General features: G+C 45.1%; 1 protein-coding gene across 1 annotated transcript in view; it reads right to left on the reverse strand.

The window, feature by feature from the left end:
- Nucleotides 1-16,476, reverse strand: part of LOC101321095 (transient receptor potential cation channel subfamily V member 5-like) — a 30,731-nt gene that overhangs the window by 2,579 nt on the left and 11,676 nt on the right. The window contains exons 9-15 of the mRNA XM_033862703.2: nt 10,032-10,118; nt 9,844-9,920; nt 9,430-9,595; nt 9,160-9,226; nt 7,161-7,429; nt 2,612-2,718; nt 1,505-1,838 (exon numbers count right to left, since the gene is read on the reverse strand). Coding sequence (XP_033718594.1) covers nt 1,538-1,838; nt 2,612-2,718; nt 7,161-7,429; nt 9,160-9,226; nt 9,430-9,595; nt 9,844-9,920; nt 10,032-10,118 — 1,074 coding nt within the window. The 3' untranslated portion in view covers nt 1,505-1,537. The remainder of the gene's footprint in view (nt 1-1,504; nt 1,839-2,611; nt 2,719-7,160; nt 7,430-9,159; nt 9,227-9,429; nt 9,596-9,843; nt 9,921-10,031; nt 10,119-16,476) is intronic.

Consider the following 16,476-nt stretch of genomic DNA (forward strand, 5'->3'; position numbering starts at 1 on the left):
TCGTAAAACAAATGATGGGGCCATCCAAGCATGGAAAGGAATAATTTACCTCACATATTTAAAAACATACCAGGATGCAAATGAGATACAAACACTTCAGACTCCAAGTCTCAAAAAACAAGGATAAGACAACCCAAAAATAACAACCAAAAAACCCCCAAAACAATTCAAAAATGGGCAAAGGACAATAGACATTTCTCCAAGAAAGAAGATACGCAAATGGCCAATAGGCACATGAAAAGATGTTCAATGTTGTTAGTCGCCAGGGAAATGCAAATTAAAACCACAATGAGATACCACTTCCTAACCAAAAGGATGGTTATTATCAAAGAAACAGAAAGTAACGTGTTGGTGAAGATGTGGAGAAACCGGAACCCTGTGCCTTGCCTGAGGAAACATACAACAGTACAACTGCTGTGGGAAACAGTATGGCAGCTCCTCAAAAAAATTAAACGTAGACTTGCCATAAGATCTAGCCATCTGCTTCTAGTCATATACCCAAAGAAACTGAAAGCAGGAACTTGAACAGATAATTGTATACCGATGTTCATAGCAGCATTACAACAGCCAAAGGTGGAAGCAACCCAATCGTCCATCAGTGGATGAATGGACAAACACAACGTGGAATATACATACAATGAAATGTTATTTGACCTTTAAAAGGAATGAAATTCTGACTCACGCTACAGCATGGATGAATCTTGAAAACATTATGCTACATCAAATAAGCCAGGTACAGTAGGACGAATATTGGAGGATTCCACTTATATACAAGGTAACTAGAGTAGTTAACTTCATAGACAGAAAGCAGAATATTGGTTCTCAGGCACCATGGGGAGGGGATAATGGGGTGTTAATGTTTAATGGGTACAAGAGTTTCAGTTTAAAAAACTCCCTGGATGAACAGTGGTGATGGTTGCCCAACAATGTGGATGTACTTAGTGCCACTGAATGGCGCACCTAAAAATAGTTAAAATAGGAAATTTTATGTTATGTATATCACAGTGCATTTTTTTAAAATAAAGGAAGGATAAAGAGCCTTTTTTCTTGCAGTTTTCTCGTTGGGGTTTGGTTGGTAGGTGGGGAGAGAGTCCTACGGGGTACGAGAAGAGGCGAGAGGCTACAACCTCAATGCCATGCCTGGCTCTTCCCACATGAAGCCCTGTGGAACCAGGGAGGATTCACAGCTTACAATCTAGGCCCTCATGGGGTGGAAAGGAAGATGACCCAGTCATTGGCCTAGCGCCCCTACCTCATGTCTTCAGTTGCCAAGTCTAACTCTGCTTGAAAAGATACCCCCTTTTCCCAAGATGTGGGACTTCCAGGAAGACAGAAGATATGTGGGGCCCTTTGCTCATCCCTAGATGCTGATGTGAAGGGCAAGGCATGGATGGCCTTTAAGAATTATTCTGTCCACCCTCCCAGGATTAATGGGCATGAAGGTCAGTCAGATGCTTGCATAGGCAGTGTCTCTCTCTCTGCCCGCCCCCCACCCCAGGCCTACCTGGAGTCGGGAGGAGAGTAACAGGGGTCCTAATCATATGTGATAGACACTTTCCTCTCCATCCCCCTCCCCAAGGTCCAGTCCCAGATTCAAGTGTCCCAGGGTGTTGCGACGAATGATCTCCCAGCCTCGGTGACTGCTGCTGTTTCGAGATGTGGTCCGGGACAGGGAGGGAGTCGGGAGGGCCAGGGAGGCCCTGGCGAGAATCCCACTTTCAACCACAGAGGACTGTTTCTCAGAAAGATGCTCATGTTCTTCCTCCTTGTCTGAGCCCTTGAAGGCTTCCACATAGCGACGTACTCGCAAAGCATTCTGGTCTTGGTTGGTCTCCACTCTGAGGAGGGGAAAGGGGAGAGGACTCAGCTGAGCTGGGGAGAGATGGGCCATGGGGAGAAGCAGAAGTGAGCGGGGCACAGCCGGGAAACAGGAGTGAGAGGAAAGGGGGAGGAAGTTAGCAGCGTTGAAGCCAGAAGACCCTCTAGGATCAAATGAAGGGAAGCAGAGGGAGATGGAGGATAACTAGGAGAGAGACCCGAAAGGCTGTGCATTCAGGATCTGGAGGGTAGTAGGGCTTGTGCGGGCATGTGATGGTGGGGGGAATGTGGGTGAGTATGAAAGAGAAAGAGCCAATTAAAAGATAAGCGTGTCGTCAGGATGAGAAGATGCCATTCAGGAAATAAATGAGAGAGGAGAGCCAGGTCAGGAGATGAAGGTAGAGTACGAAGGAGCAGGTTAGTTTCAAGGCTAGACTGGAAGCTTCAAGAAGGTACTAGAAGTGGGCGTCAGGTGGAAGCAAGACTAGACCAAGTTGGGTAACCCATGCCCACATTCGAGCACGGACTCATATTCTTAGCCATTCACATTACTGCCCTTATGTACTCATAGCCTGGCATCAGCTCCCAGCATTCTTTGCACCCCTCCACTTCAGCTCCACCCGCCTCCCCCAAACAGGCTAACGCAGTCTCGCTTTACGGAGTGATGACACCTCCTTTGGGTCCAATTTGGGATCTCAAGAATGGAGAGGAGGGTCATAAATGTGGAACCGGTCACCCTTGTTCCCACGGCCTCACACTGGTTGACAGTTCACACGTCTACATTGTCACTCACCGCAGGAACCAGCGGTCCCCCAGCCCGTACTTGTACCCACAGATGCCGGAGCGAGGCCACAGGGTGCGAGGCATCTTCCTCTCCAGCATCACCGTGGTGGCCACGACCTAGGAGGAACCAAGAGATAGAGGAAGAACTCAGAAAGAGCCATGAGCTTCAGAGAACCCTGAGGCTACTGACAGAGGGAACCAAAAGGAACCTGTGGGATGAGGACACCAGAGATCAGTGGAGGTGACAGCCACCTACCCATCCCCTAGCCTGTGGGAGGTACCACGCTACCTGCCTTACTCATCACCCGCTATCAAAGCAGAGGATATTTTATGAGTGCTTTGAATAAAACAGTGACCCCTGCTTTACTATTCAGATTCTTGGAAAATCAGTCACTCCAAACTAATCTCATTTCCTTTTTCATATGAAAGCCATAAACCAATTATCTTGATTTAAATAATATGATTAAACAGAATCTCTATGATCGTGGGGATGAAATGCTGCTGCTGATGTTCAGGGAATTTGCAGCAAATTCAATAAATACCCACATGCTAAGAAGGAAAAGGGTACGTGAATGACTCCAAACTGGGCAGGGAAAATTCTAGTGGCATGTCACATGTTCTGTCCTTTGCCCAGCCCTCATTAATTACCTAGGTGAAACATAGAAGACAAGCTTATCAAATATGTCTGAGACACAAAACTGGGAGGGATACGTAATATACAAGATGACAAAGCAATATAAAAATGATCTCACCAGACTGGAATGCTGGTCAAAGACCACTAACATGAAATTTAAGTAAATCAAATGTAAGGTCCTACATTTATGTATAAGACTAAAGTATCATTCGAAAAGACACATGCACCCCGATGTTCATTGCAGCACTATTTACAAAAGCCAGGACATGGAAGCAACCTAAATGCCCGTCAACAGAGGAATGGATAAAGAAGATGTGGTACATATATACAATGGAATATTACTCAGGCATAAAAAAGAACAAAATAAGGCCATTTGCAGCAACATGGATGGACCAAGAGATTGTCATACTGAGTGAAGTAAGTCAGACAGAGAAAGACAAATATCACATGATATCGCTCATAAGTGGAATCTAAAAAAAGGGGTACAAATGAACTTATTTACATAACAGAAGTAGAGTCATGGATGTAGAAAACAAACTTGTGGGGATAAGCGGATAAGGCAGGGAGGGAGATTGGGATTGACATATACACACTACTGTGTATAAAAATAGATGACTAATAAGAACCTGCCGTATAGCACAGGGAACTCTACTCAATGCTCTGGAATGGCCTATATGGGAAAAGAATCTAAAAAGAAAAAGGACGGATATATGTATATGTATAGCTGATTCACTTTGCTGTACATCTGAAGCTGACAACATTGTAAATCAACTATACTCCAATAAAAATTTTTTAAAAAAAGACTAAAATGTCTGTGTTAAGTACAGGAAAAAAGATAAAGGAACTTAGCTAAGTCAGTCATGTAACAAAGATGCGGGGGTTCTAGTTGACCATAAGCCTAGTAAGAACCCATTGCATATTTTCCAAAAGACCTGCCGCCATTTTAGGTGCTATTTATAGTATAGTGTCCAAAGCAAGGACAGGCATGACCCCTCTTCATGCTGCATTCCTCCAATCATATCAGGACCATTCTAGCTTTGAAAGGCCCAGGATATAGGAGGTCTGAACAGAGGGTCAGTCAGGATGGACTGGGCTCAGGAAACTTGATTAATTGAAAGAACTAGGAATCCTTAAAGCAGCTCAATTCTCCACTTTGTCTTCTTCCGCCCCATCTTTCTCGGTACTCCACACTTCTCTTGGCCTTCTCTCTGTTTCTTAGCTGCGCTGAGTTCCCTCCAACCTCAGGATTTTCTCTTTTCTTTTCTTTTTTAAAGATATGACTTCTTTATTTTTAATATAGGAATTTATTTAATTAATTTATTTATTTTTGGCTGCATTGGGTCTTCGTTGCTGCGCGCGGGCTTTCTCTAGTTGCGGCGAGCGGGGGCTACCCTTTGTTGCGGTGCGTGGGCTTCTCATTGCGGTGGCTTCTCTTGTTGTGGAGCACGGGCTCTGGGCACGCGGGCTCAGTAGTTGTGGCTCGCGGGCTCTAAAGCACAGGCTCAGTAGTTGTGGCGCACGGGCTTAGTTGCTCCGCGGCATGTGGGATCTTCTCGGACCAGGGCTCGAACCCGCGTCCCCTGCATTGGCAGGACGATTCCTAACCACTGTGCCACCAGGCAAGTCCCCAACCTCAGGATTTTCAATCATTCTATTCCCTTTCCCTGCACAGCGCTTTTTCTTTATCTTGAAAAGGATATTTATTGTTCTTCTTGTGCCATCATTCAGCACCCCCCGCCACCTTCTGGTAAGAGAACCCAGTTTTCATTTAGAGAATCACTCCTTCTCTACTCTGAGTCCATCAGTTAGAGTAGACTGGACTTCACACAGCCCTGGTTAATTAGTCTGTTCTCCCCCAAACTCCACCACCACCACCACCACCTGCGCCTATGATCAAACTTGTTGCAATGAGATGGGTTCGGGCGGCAGGGGGAGAAGATGCTCTTTTAAAAGCTACAGATACAGCTTTTATCTGTAGGCACACAGAATACAATAAGAATGGGCCCTTGGAATTTGGAACACAGTGCACCTGCTCATTCCTTTGTAAGTTTAGAGCTTCTCTAAGCTCTCTCACCAACATGATGCAAGAGACTGACTTAAAAGAGGACAAAAGAGAGAACAGAAGCTGAAGTATAAAATGGAGATCCAGACTCTGGCCAGCCATGTCTAAAGCTGATTTAATTCCTTAAACTTTCCAGTTATGAGGCTCAACACACCCTCTTCCCACTGCCCAATTTTTTTTAAGTCTATTTGAGTTTGGTTTTCTGTCCCCGTAGCCAAGAGTCCCAATGGATGCAAATCCTAACCTCCATCCCTTCCCCTCATTCTTCTTAATTGACTAATTATTACCCATGTTTAGGGGCTCATCTTAAATGTCACTCCATCAGGAAAGCATTTCCTAACTTTCCAGTCAAACTCCTCTGTTGCCTCCTGTTTTTAGCATCTTCACGTCTCTATGACACGTTTGCTATTCTAATTGTACAGTTTTCTGTGAAGTCATTCATTTAATGTTTGTCTGCCCAGCCAGATGGTGAGCTCCATGAGGGCACAGACTACATCATCATGCCTGCGTCCCCAGATCCTAGACATTTTCCAACACAAAACAGGCTCTAAAAAATTACTGCTAATGAATGGAAAGTCTGAGGGCATACATGATGACTGTCTTCAAATATCTGAATGGTGCTCCTATGGGAGAGTGTATTCTGCATTATACAAGAAGAAAAAACTTGGGCCAAAGAGTGGAATTACAGAAAGATAGGTTTCAGCTCAATGCAATATGGAATTTTCTAATAACAAAAACTTTTGAAATATAAAAAAGCTCTCTCCTTCCAACCTCTACCCAAATCCACATGATAATAAGATTCTCATCGGCATTAAAGAAGATACTGAATGATCCTCTGACCAATAAAAGAGTATATGTTGGGTAGGAGCTCAACTAGGGGACCACTAAAGGCACTTCCAACTCTAAGAGTTTATGAGCCTATGATGATATAAGGAAAAGATTATGGAGAAACAGTTATAGAAGCAAACAGAAGATAAGGTCCAAGTTAAAAACCAGAACATATAAGAACAAAACAGTTTCTAGTTCCCACTGGATTCAAGGTTGGCTCCTGCATCTACCCTTCGTCTGTGCTCTTGGGTGTTGATCCTGACCCTATCCTACCATCCTACACTCTTTTAGATAGAAAAAGACTTTTGGCTAAAAGTCCCCTCCATCTATCCAAAAGTACCTCTGTTGAGGTGACAGCCCCACGGGGTTGTTCCGTGACTCTCCTAAGAGTCATCTACCGTGGCATATTCCACTTTGAGTTTTCTCTCCATCCCCTGCCCCTTAGAAAGACTAACACCGATAACAATAGCCAGGCCATGGAAGCAACCTCAATGTCCATCAACAGAGGAATGGATAAAGAAGATGTGGTACATATATACAATGGAATATTACTCAGCCATAAAAAGAACAAAATAATGGCATTTGCAGCAACATGGATGGACCTAGAGATTGTCATACTGAGTGAAGTAAGTCAGACACAGAAAGACAAATATCATATGATATCACTTATATGTGGAATCTAAAAAAAGGGTACAAATGAACTTATCTACAAAACAGAAATAGAGTTACAGATGTAGAAAACAAACTTATGGTTACCAGGGGACGGGGGGGGGAGGGATAAATTGTAAGTATGGGATTGACATAAATACACTACTATATATAAAATAGATAACTAATAAGGACCTACTGTATAGCACAGGGAACTCTACTCGATACTCTGTAATGGCCTATATGGGAAAAGAATCTAAAAAAGAGTGGATATACAAGTATAACTGATTCGATATGCTGTACACCTGAAGCTGATACAACATCGTAAATCAACTATACTCCAATAAAATTAAAAAAAAAAAAAAAGACTAACCCTAATGAACTCACCTGGGCCCTCCAGAGCTCGTCCTGTTCATGGGCCACCCGCCAGTGTGTGTCGCCCATCATGGCAACGAACAGGTTGAGCATGAGCAGTGTGGCGATGATGGCAAAGGCAAAGTAGATGATGCTGAACATGTAGGGCAAGTTCACGTCGTAGTTGGCAGGCCCGTCGATGATGGTGAGGAAAAGCTCAAAGGTGCTGAACAGCGCCATGGGATAGTCATAGAATTGCCCCAGGTTGGATGGGTCCTCTGTCTGGAAAATGATAAAGAACGCTGCTCCGCCCACAAAGAGGGCATGGAGATCAGGAAATGGGGAGTTATCACAATAAGCACAGGCCTGGTCAGCATTCATTCTACCTCCAGTATATATCTCCATACATTTACACACAAGCACATATATGCACACAGGCACATAAATGTAGAATTACACATATAAGTCCCATTTTCCCTGTGGACCTGGCTAACCCTCAGATGTCCTATGACCAAGTTTATCATACCAGTAATACTCAGAATTTAGCAAATATCTATCTCTTGATCGATCTATCAGTATAGTATATGTCACCTAACTGGGTTTTACATTTTAGAACCAAATATTTAAAAGGCAAGTTGTTACAAGAATGCATGGAATCTCCAACAATTTTAAAGAACTGAGCACATGAAAGGGCTAAAAGAAAAGCACCTTTAAAAACAATCTCAGTATCCTCTAGATAACCACCCATTACTCTGAGATTTCCTGGGTGAGCTTGGACCATCATAAAAAAGTTTTCCCTGCTCAGTGTGTAGCCTACTGGATGGCACTGGGCATCCTGGAAACTCACTACAGCGTCAGAACCTCTAAAAGACCCATCTCTGTGTGGGGAATGGAACTATAAATAAGGTGACCCCAAGAGCAGAACTAGGGTCTATGACAAAGCATGGCTTTGCAACAACGAAGAAGAGATGGTTTAGGAGATCTACAGAAAACGACTCTGTTATAGTTGCTCATTGTGCATAAGTGTAGCTGCAGGTGGAGTAGAGGGTGGGGAGGAAGGGTGCATGAGAAACCCTCCAAACAGGGAGCCTATCAAAGTTTGACCCTCTCAGAGTTCAGATCTTGGTGTAGTTTTTCAGTGTACTGTTTCGTGGGAACCCCCATGAAGCAGGGGAATGCCTAGGACAGGCATGGCGTCCTCTGTACTGAAAGTCATTGTCCTTAGGGTTGTAGGTCTTCACGTGTCCTCAGGTGCATCCACCTGCCTTCTGGAGGTTCAGCTGCAGACATGGAGGACTGGGTGAGCCTTGCTGCCTTTTGTTCTTCCTTCCTCTTCCTTCCTTTCCCTAAGAACTGTCTTCCACTCATTCGTTTGTGCTCTCCCTCCCTCTGCTCCGTCTGCTCTGTTCCGGATGTTTCCTCTCCTCCTCTCTCTGGCACCCTCCCCCTGTGTCTTGGTCCGTGACTGGGTCCCCACTGGGCATTCTTCTCCCAGCCTCTCTTCACAGCTCTTCTGCTTTCCTTTCTCATTCTTCACAATCTCCAAACCCTTTTTCTGTACCTCCTTTTTCAAATTCCTTTCTTTTCTTTCAACTCTGACCACACATAGGGGAAAAAAGGGCACCGTACGTGTTAGTGAATGCTTTTCGTTTCTTCTTCTGAAGTGTAAACATAGTAGAGTTAAATACCAGACTTTTTGCCTACGGCACCTTTCACGACTGGCCAGTCTTTCTTGTTTAATATTCTTCTCTCTCCAAAGCCCTTTTTCTATCTCTCCTTTAAAGATCTTGCAGGGCAGTTAGTCAACATGAATGCTACTGGCCCAGAAATTCAGAGCCCATGAGTCTGCTCTCTAGGCCAACCTGAGTGACCCAGATCCAAAGAGTGCGAGTGTGTTTTTTGATTCACCTTCCACCAGGGGGAAAAAAGAAAAAGGGATTGCAAAGGAGAAATAACTGAGAGCAAGAGTAAGAGAGAACTTTCTGGAGAACTGAATCCGATGATCTGATGGAGGAGAGAGTGATGCTCTTACCTGAGGCAAATCCCACAATAACCACAGCCATCAGCCAGCAGAAACGCAACAGGTCTCCGAAAATCATCTACAGAAAACAGAGAGGGGAGGGAGGGTGGAGGGATCCTTTCTCCACCTGCCTCTCTGCAGCTACTGCTGATAGACTGGAAGTCACCGGAGTTCCACCACGTCCACTCCGAGCAGCATTTTCCTTTTTGCTCCCACTCCCTCCCTCTGTCTGGGAAACGTCCAATGTCTGAAGCCAGAGGAAACTCTGGGGAAAGCACTGACCTTCTGGATCATGATGGTGAAGGGACCCAGCATCTGGAATCCTCGAGCAAAGTACATAACACTGCACCAGCCCAGCACCAGGGCGAACGACATAGGCACCACCTCCCCGTTGGTGTTGGAAAGCCGCATCACCATGGTCACCAGCACCAGCGAGGCATAGGTGATGCTGGGGGGAGAGCAGAGAGGGGGGAAGTGAGAGGAGGGCTGGAAATACGCTAGGTCCCCTTCAGCATGGCACTGACTTACATGGGACCCAAACACTCAGGCTCAGTCTTCATACCTAAACACATACACCATCACACACACAAGCCCACTAGAGAAAAATCCCTGGAAGTGAGGGTCCCAGAGAGGGACTGGGAGACCTGGGACATTTCTGGCAAGGGAAGGCAGGGGGCTGGAAGGAAGGACACTCACGTGATGACATGGAACGGCCCCCCGAGGACAGTCTGTCCAAAATAGGGAGAGAAACCAACCCTGAAGATATCCGGGATCTGGGAAAAGGCCAGGAAAACAAAACAAAACAAAACAATGATCGATATAGACTTCAGTTCAGTCTGAGGCCTCAGGTGGGTGGCCTCCGCCTGAGCACAGCTGCACCTCACCTCTAGGAACAGGATGATCACAGCCCCGAAGACCGTCATCAGCTCCCCCGCCAGCCGGATTTTATCCTGCTGAGTCACATAGGCCTCCTGTGGTGAGAAATTCAGGATAAGAAGTGCTTTCTGGGGCTGCCCTGGCGGCGCAGTGGTTGAGGGTCCGTCTGCCGATTCAGGGGACACGGGTTCGTGCCACGGTCCAGGAAGCTCCCACATGCCGCGGAGCGGCTGGGCCCGTGAGCCGTGGCCGCTGAGCCTGCGCGTCCCTCCGCAACGGGAGAGGCCACAAAGTGAGAGGCCCGCGTACCGCAAAAAAAAAAAAAAAAAAAAAAAAAAAAAAAAGAAGTGCTTTCTGATGGTCTGAGAGTCAAGTCCTTTTGAGTAAGTGGTCTAACGCAGCTCAACTCTACCCAAGGTGAAGAAAAGCTCCCCTTACCAACACCATCAACACCCGCCCTGCCATTGTGGCTCAGTCTGTGACCAGGGCATCAAGTAACCAAGGCTTCATATGCATATGTTCCATATGCTAACAACTTGAGGAACCGCCTAGGAAGGCACCTCTTATATGTATGTTGTGAGCAGTTATTTATGATGATGTGTGTCCTGAGGGGCTGAGGTCACATTTCCCTGCATCAAGTTAAGAAGGCTAAACCAACAGGAAGAGGTGTTAGTGGTTTGGGCTGATTTCAGCTATGCTGAAAGGCCAGCTTTTCCAATCTCGTTGCGGTTGCCAGCAAGTAGAATATAAACACATCACAGAATTCAGGTTCCCGTATGGACCCAGCACCTGTTAGCTCCAGTGAAACCTTGAATCAGTCACTAAACTCCCTGAGCTTGGGGTTTCTCATCTGTAAAAGGGAAACTATAATGCTTACCTCCCAGGGTTATCGTGAAGACCAAATGAGATGTATTTGGATGTATTTTATAAACCACAGAGCGCCATAGATATATTCATTGTGGTCTTATTATGATTGGGCAATATAGCAAAGGGTTAAAGACAATATATGGATTTCAGTTCTGAGGAAGGGCCCTGCCTTATCTGGGACAGTAGGAGTAGAAGGTACAGTCCTAAGGTCAAGATGGAATAAAAACCACCCTCCTCTGCACATGTTACTTCACAGGAAAAGGCTTGCAATATTACCCAGAAACAGCAATAGAATTCTACAATAATGCTCCTTAACTTTTTTGAAGTTATGAGCCCATCTGAGAATATCATAAAGACCACAGATCCTCTTTCCAGAAAACTGTGCTCATATATACGTAATTCTCACGTGAAACTATACAAACAATTTCAACCCATTCGAGTACCCCTTAGACTTTTGGGAACTCTATTCTCCACGGTCACATCTCTGAATTGTGCACCGAAGACAGGAGTTGAGAGTCCCTGAGGATGATCTAAGCTGGGAAGGACGTGATCCCTCATTAAGCATGAGAAATGCTCATCATCTCTGTCCTGCCGATAAACTGGATCCGCTCGGCATCCTTCTGCAGGCTACTTCAGCAGTGTACACCCTGGTCCAGTGAGAGGCATAGCTCTTGAAACAGGAAGAGATGCTATGTAGCGGGAGGTGATCTATGGTATAAAGAAGGCACCCACGAAGCATCCTGTGGCCTCTCAGAGGGTGTGTGTCAGCTCAGAAGAAGCCAAGGATATAGTCTTTAGGGAAGAACAGGACCAGACTTACCAACAGGTGGTGGAAATGTTTCAGGTAGATCGTATGGGACCAGGGAAGACCAGAAAAGGAGTGGGTGACTACGTATCTAGTAAACAATATGATCTAACAACCTGTGACTAGATATCAATTCCTTTGTTGTTGTTGTTTAAAGAACTGATGTTCTGTAAACTTCTCTGACGTTTATCTCTCTTGAGAAAGTGGCACATTTTATTTTATCATATAGTGGGACGTTTCCCTTTTGCCTTGCTTCCAAGGAAGCTCAGTGTTCTCTCTCTCTCTCTCTCTTTTTTTTTTATCCCCAGCTCAAACAACTATCTTTGCATCCCCTCTCCTCCATCCTAAAATTCAGATCATGGGTCTGGTGATCTTAATGTTCCTAGAGCATCGTCTTTCATTGTAAAACAGGCCAACTCCTTTTGAGAATCAGGTAGTAGTATAAATAATAAGTTCATTAACTATAGGAACAAAATAACATTAAATATAGAAATAAAATAACGGCATCTGTGCCATATATGTGTCTGTACAAAATTTTTAAACTTTAAAAAAGCTTTGGACCTTGGTTGCATACGTCTGGAAAACTGCTACCAACCTTTTTCCTTGTTTCAACTAAGAAGAAAAGGACTGCACTAGTTGGCCAGGAGAGTTGTGGGAACCACAGTGCCCCCTAGAGGAAAGCGAGAGAGTGGCATCAGCTTTCTCCCTCAGGAGACGAAAAGGCAAAATCCTAATGGAGAATATTGGGGACAGTTTTGGTTACCGTAATCTCCTTCTGGGGCTGCCCCTCACCAGCACCCCTTTGTTTGTTCAACGTGTTCCTTTGCGAGTAGGAGTTGCCCTGCTCAAGTTCACCAGTGAGTAACAGAGGTGTCCAGAGACCCCAGGTTTTTGCCTCTGCTCCACCTGGGCTCTGACTGCCCTAAAGTAGCTAGCTGCCTCTGCCACTCTGTCCCCAAAGGTCCTCTATTTAAAAGCAAAATGCCGAGCGCCACAGTCTCTTGCGAGCCCCCTTCCTTGCTGCTCTCCAAGACACAGACCCTTTAGTATGGTTTTATTTTTTTTTAATTGCTCTCTGGAAAACAAAAGGTAATATACATGTGCAAAAGTTGCAGTGAAAATAATGGTAGTTCATACAATTCAGCAGCAAAAACCCCCAAACAATCCGATTCAAAAATGGGCAGAGGACCTGAATATAGACATTTTTCCAAAGAAGACATACAAATGGCTGACAGGTACGGAAAAGGTACTTAATGTCACTAATCATCAGGGAAACGCAAATCAAAACCACAGTGAGATATCATCTCAGACCTATTAGGATGGCTATAATCAAAAAGACAAGAAATAACAAGTGTTGGCAAGGGTGTAGAGAAAAAGGAATCACTGTACACTACTGGTGGGAATGTAAATTGGTGCACCCACTACAGAAAACAGAATAGAGGTTCCGCAAAAAATTAAAAATGGGACTACCACATGATCCAGCAATTCCACTTCTGGGTATACAGCCAAAGGAAATGAAAACAGAATCTGGAAGAGACACCTGCATTCCCATGTAAGTTGTAACATTAGTCACAGTAGCAAAGATATGGGAACAACCTAAGTGTTCGTCAATGGATTATGGATAAAGAAGATGTGATATACATATATATACACACACATATATATAAAACGGAATATTATTCAGCCATGAGAAAAGAGGAAATCCTGTCATTTGGAACAATACGGATGGAGCTTGAGGGCATTATGCTAAGTGAAACAAGCCCAACAGATTAAGACAAATACCTCATGGTATCACTTCCATGTGGAATCAAAACAAAACAAAAAAAAGGCAAACTCTAGAAAAAGAGGGTAGAAAAGTGGTTGCCAGGGCATGGGGGTGTGGACAAAATAAGGAGAGATTGGTAAAAGGGTACAAAATTTCACCTATAAGACGACTAAGGTCTGAGGAGCTAATGGTAAAACAAGGTGACTATAGTTAATTACACGGTATTATACAATTGAAATTTGCTAAGAGAGCAGAACTTATTCTCACCAAAAACAAAAAAGGTATATATGTGAGGTGATGGATGTGTTAATTAACTAGATAGGAATCCCTCCACAATTTATACGTGTATCAAATCACTGCGATGAACGCTTTAAACATCTTACAATTTCTTTTGTCAATTACACCTCATTAAAGCTGAAAAAATAATGATAGTAGTGGGCTTTTAAAACATTTTTCTTTTCTTTGATTTCAAGGGGAATTCTAGCGGTTCACACTCATATGTAAGGTTGGCTCTCATTTGGAATAGATACTCTTTTCAAAGTTGAGAAAGAGTTTAGTGTTTTAAAAATGGACAGGGGCAGGCTTCCCTGGTGGTGCAGCGGTTAAGAATCCGCCTGCCAATGCAGGGGACATGGGTTCGAGCCCTGGTCCGGGAAGATCCCACATGCCGCAGAGCAACTAAGCCCGTGCGCCACAACTACTGAGCCTGCACTCTAAAGCCTGCGAGCCACAACTACTGAACCAGAGTGCTACAACTACGGAAGCCCGCACGCCTAGAGCCCGTGCTCTGCAACGAGAAGCCACGGTGATGAGAAGCCCATGCACCGCAACAAAGAGTAGCCCCCGCTCGCCGCAACTAGAGAAAGCCCGTGCACAGAAACAAAGACCCAATGCAGCCAAATAAATAAATAAAATAGTAAAAAAATAAAATTAATAAAATTAAAATGGACAGGGGTATTGAATTTTAACAAATGACTTTCTAATGTCTGTTGAACTGATAATAAGAATGCCCTCTTCATCAACCACCCTTGCCCCTCTAGAATTAAACCCTAAACTCAAAGCGGTAATGAGTTTTTCTTTGAATTTTTTAGAAGTTTATTCTTTGGGGATTGTATTCAAGATTTCCCGTCTACAGGGAGAGACTGATCTGCAGCTTTCTAGATTTGTGGTTCTTATGAAAAGGTTTCGTGATCAAGGGTATATTTAACAAAGTGAATGAACAGAGACACTCATTTTCAAGGTCCCGTTCATTTAGCCTCCCAGTTCTTTCAAATGCTGCCCTGGCCCTCAATCCATCGCACCACTGCCTTAATGCAAACTCATAGCGCCCTGCATCCAATCCCCCCTCACCTTGCTTTTGGACTAACCTTTCTCAAATGCAAATATCACCCCATGACTTCTCTGTTTAATGCCTTCCCTAGTTCCACCATGTCTTTGGAATAAACATGAGGGGGAGATGGGAGTGATGGGTATTCTCTAAATCCTTATCAGAGTAGAAATTCGATAGCTGATGTCTAAATGTAATTAATGAATACAGAGAGAAGTGCATTATTCAGCAGTGCAGAGGTGACAACAGGGGTGGAGAACTTAAAAGATGTAAACACTGGTTGCCTTGAGGAAGCAAGGCACGGGTGAGGCCGGCGAGCCAGCGAGCCAGCGCACTCTTGATACTCATTATACCTGCCCTGCCCTTTGATTTTTAAATCAGGGGCGTGTATTCTTTTACTCCGAAGTGCTCATAGTGAGATAGGAATAAAAGATAAGACTCAGACTACCAAGCGTGATGTACAGAACCCTTGCTGGTTGCACATGTGTTCTTTTACTTAGAAGTGTGCATTGTGAGATAAGAATAAAAAATAAGACTCAGACTACTGGGCATGACGTACAGAACCCTTGCTGGTCTGGCTCCTGCCCTAGGTCCCCGTGCTCTGTGTGAGCTCTGGCCACGTTGAATTACTGTTGTTAAGTCAGGTCTTCGTGTGGACCGTGACCTTTTCTTAGAATGCCTGCCTCCACCACATTTTTCTGGTTCACCCTCAACCCCAAGACCCAGGTCACAGCATTCCTCCTGGGTCTCCTTTCCTGCCCCTCCAAGGCCAGGTCAGGTGTCTCCCCTGCAGGATCACGGTGCCGGTCTCTGGTTACAGCCCTTCCCCGGCACACTGCAGTCGTCTGGACATTCCATGTCTCACCAGGAATCTTAGAGCTTCCTGAGAGCAGGGACCTCTAACTTCTTTTTTTGTCCACAATGCACACACAGCAGATGCTGCATTCATAAGAAAGGAAAGAAGGAAGGAGACGAGGGAGCAGGTGAACAGACAGGTGCACGCTGAGCATGATCTAAGAGTTGCAGAAGGGAGGTAAAAGGGAATCAGGAGGTGGGAGCCAGGAGGCAAATGGCGGAAAGGATGACAATGAAGTGGGCTTGTCTGGAATTTCCAGATTCCTAGCTCAAGGTTGCCTAAGCAGGCTCAGCTAATAATGCATTGAGAAAATACTCCCCTCAGCCCCTTTAAAAAATAAATGTCAGGGCTTCCCTGGTGGCGCAGTGGTTGAGAGTCTGCCTGCCGATGCAGGGGACGCCGGTTCGTGCCCCGGTCTGGGAAGATGCCGCAGAGCGCCTGGGCCCGTGAGCCGTGGCCGCTGAGCCTGCGCGTCAGGAGCCTGTGCTCCGCAACGGGAGAGGCCACAACAGTGAGAGGCCCGAGTACCGCAAAAATAAATAAATAAATGTCATTCAACAATGACTGGAATCCTTTACCTCTTTACATGGCTCAGGATTTTAAGAGCTGTCCACAGCCAGATCCCCTGCGGAGGATGACAGGTCCTACTTTGCTGAGAATTGGCCAAAAGAGAGTGTTTTCACTTACCAACTGTCTTGAAGGAAATGTCCAGAGAGGGGTGGGCCTAGCTGAGCCTGGGTACCACTGTGGGGAAGGGTGGGAAGCAAGTGTAACCACGAGGAAGGGGGAACGCACCGGAAACAATTGTCAAACCCCATCCTGGACCCTCTTTT

The sequence above is a fragment of the Tursiops truncatus genome, chromosome 9, assembly GCF_011762595.2.
Source record: "Tursiops truncatus isolate mTurTru1 chromosome 9, mTurTru1.mat.Y, whole genome shotgun sequence".
NCBI classification, from domain to species: Eukaryota; Metazoa; Chordata; class Mammalia; order Artiodactyla; family Delphinidae; genus Tursiops; species Tursiops truncatus.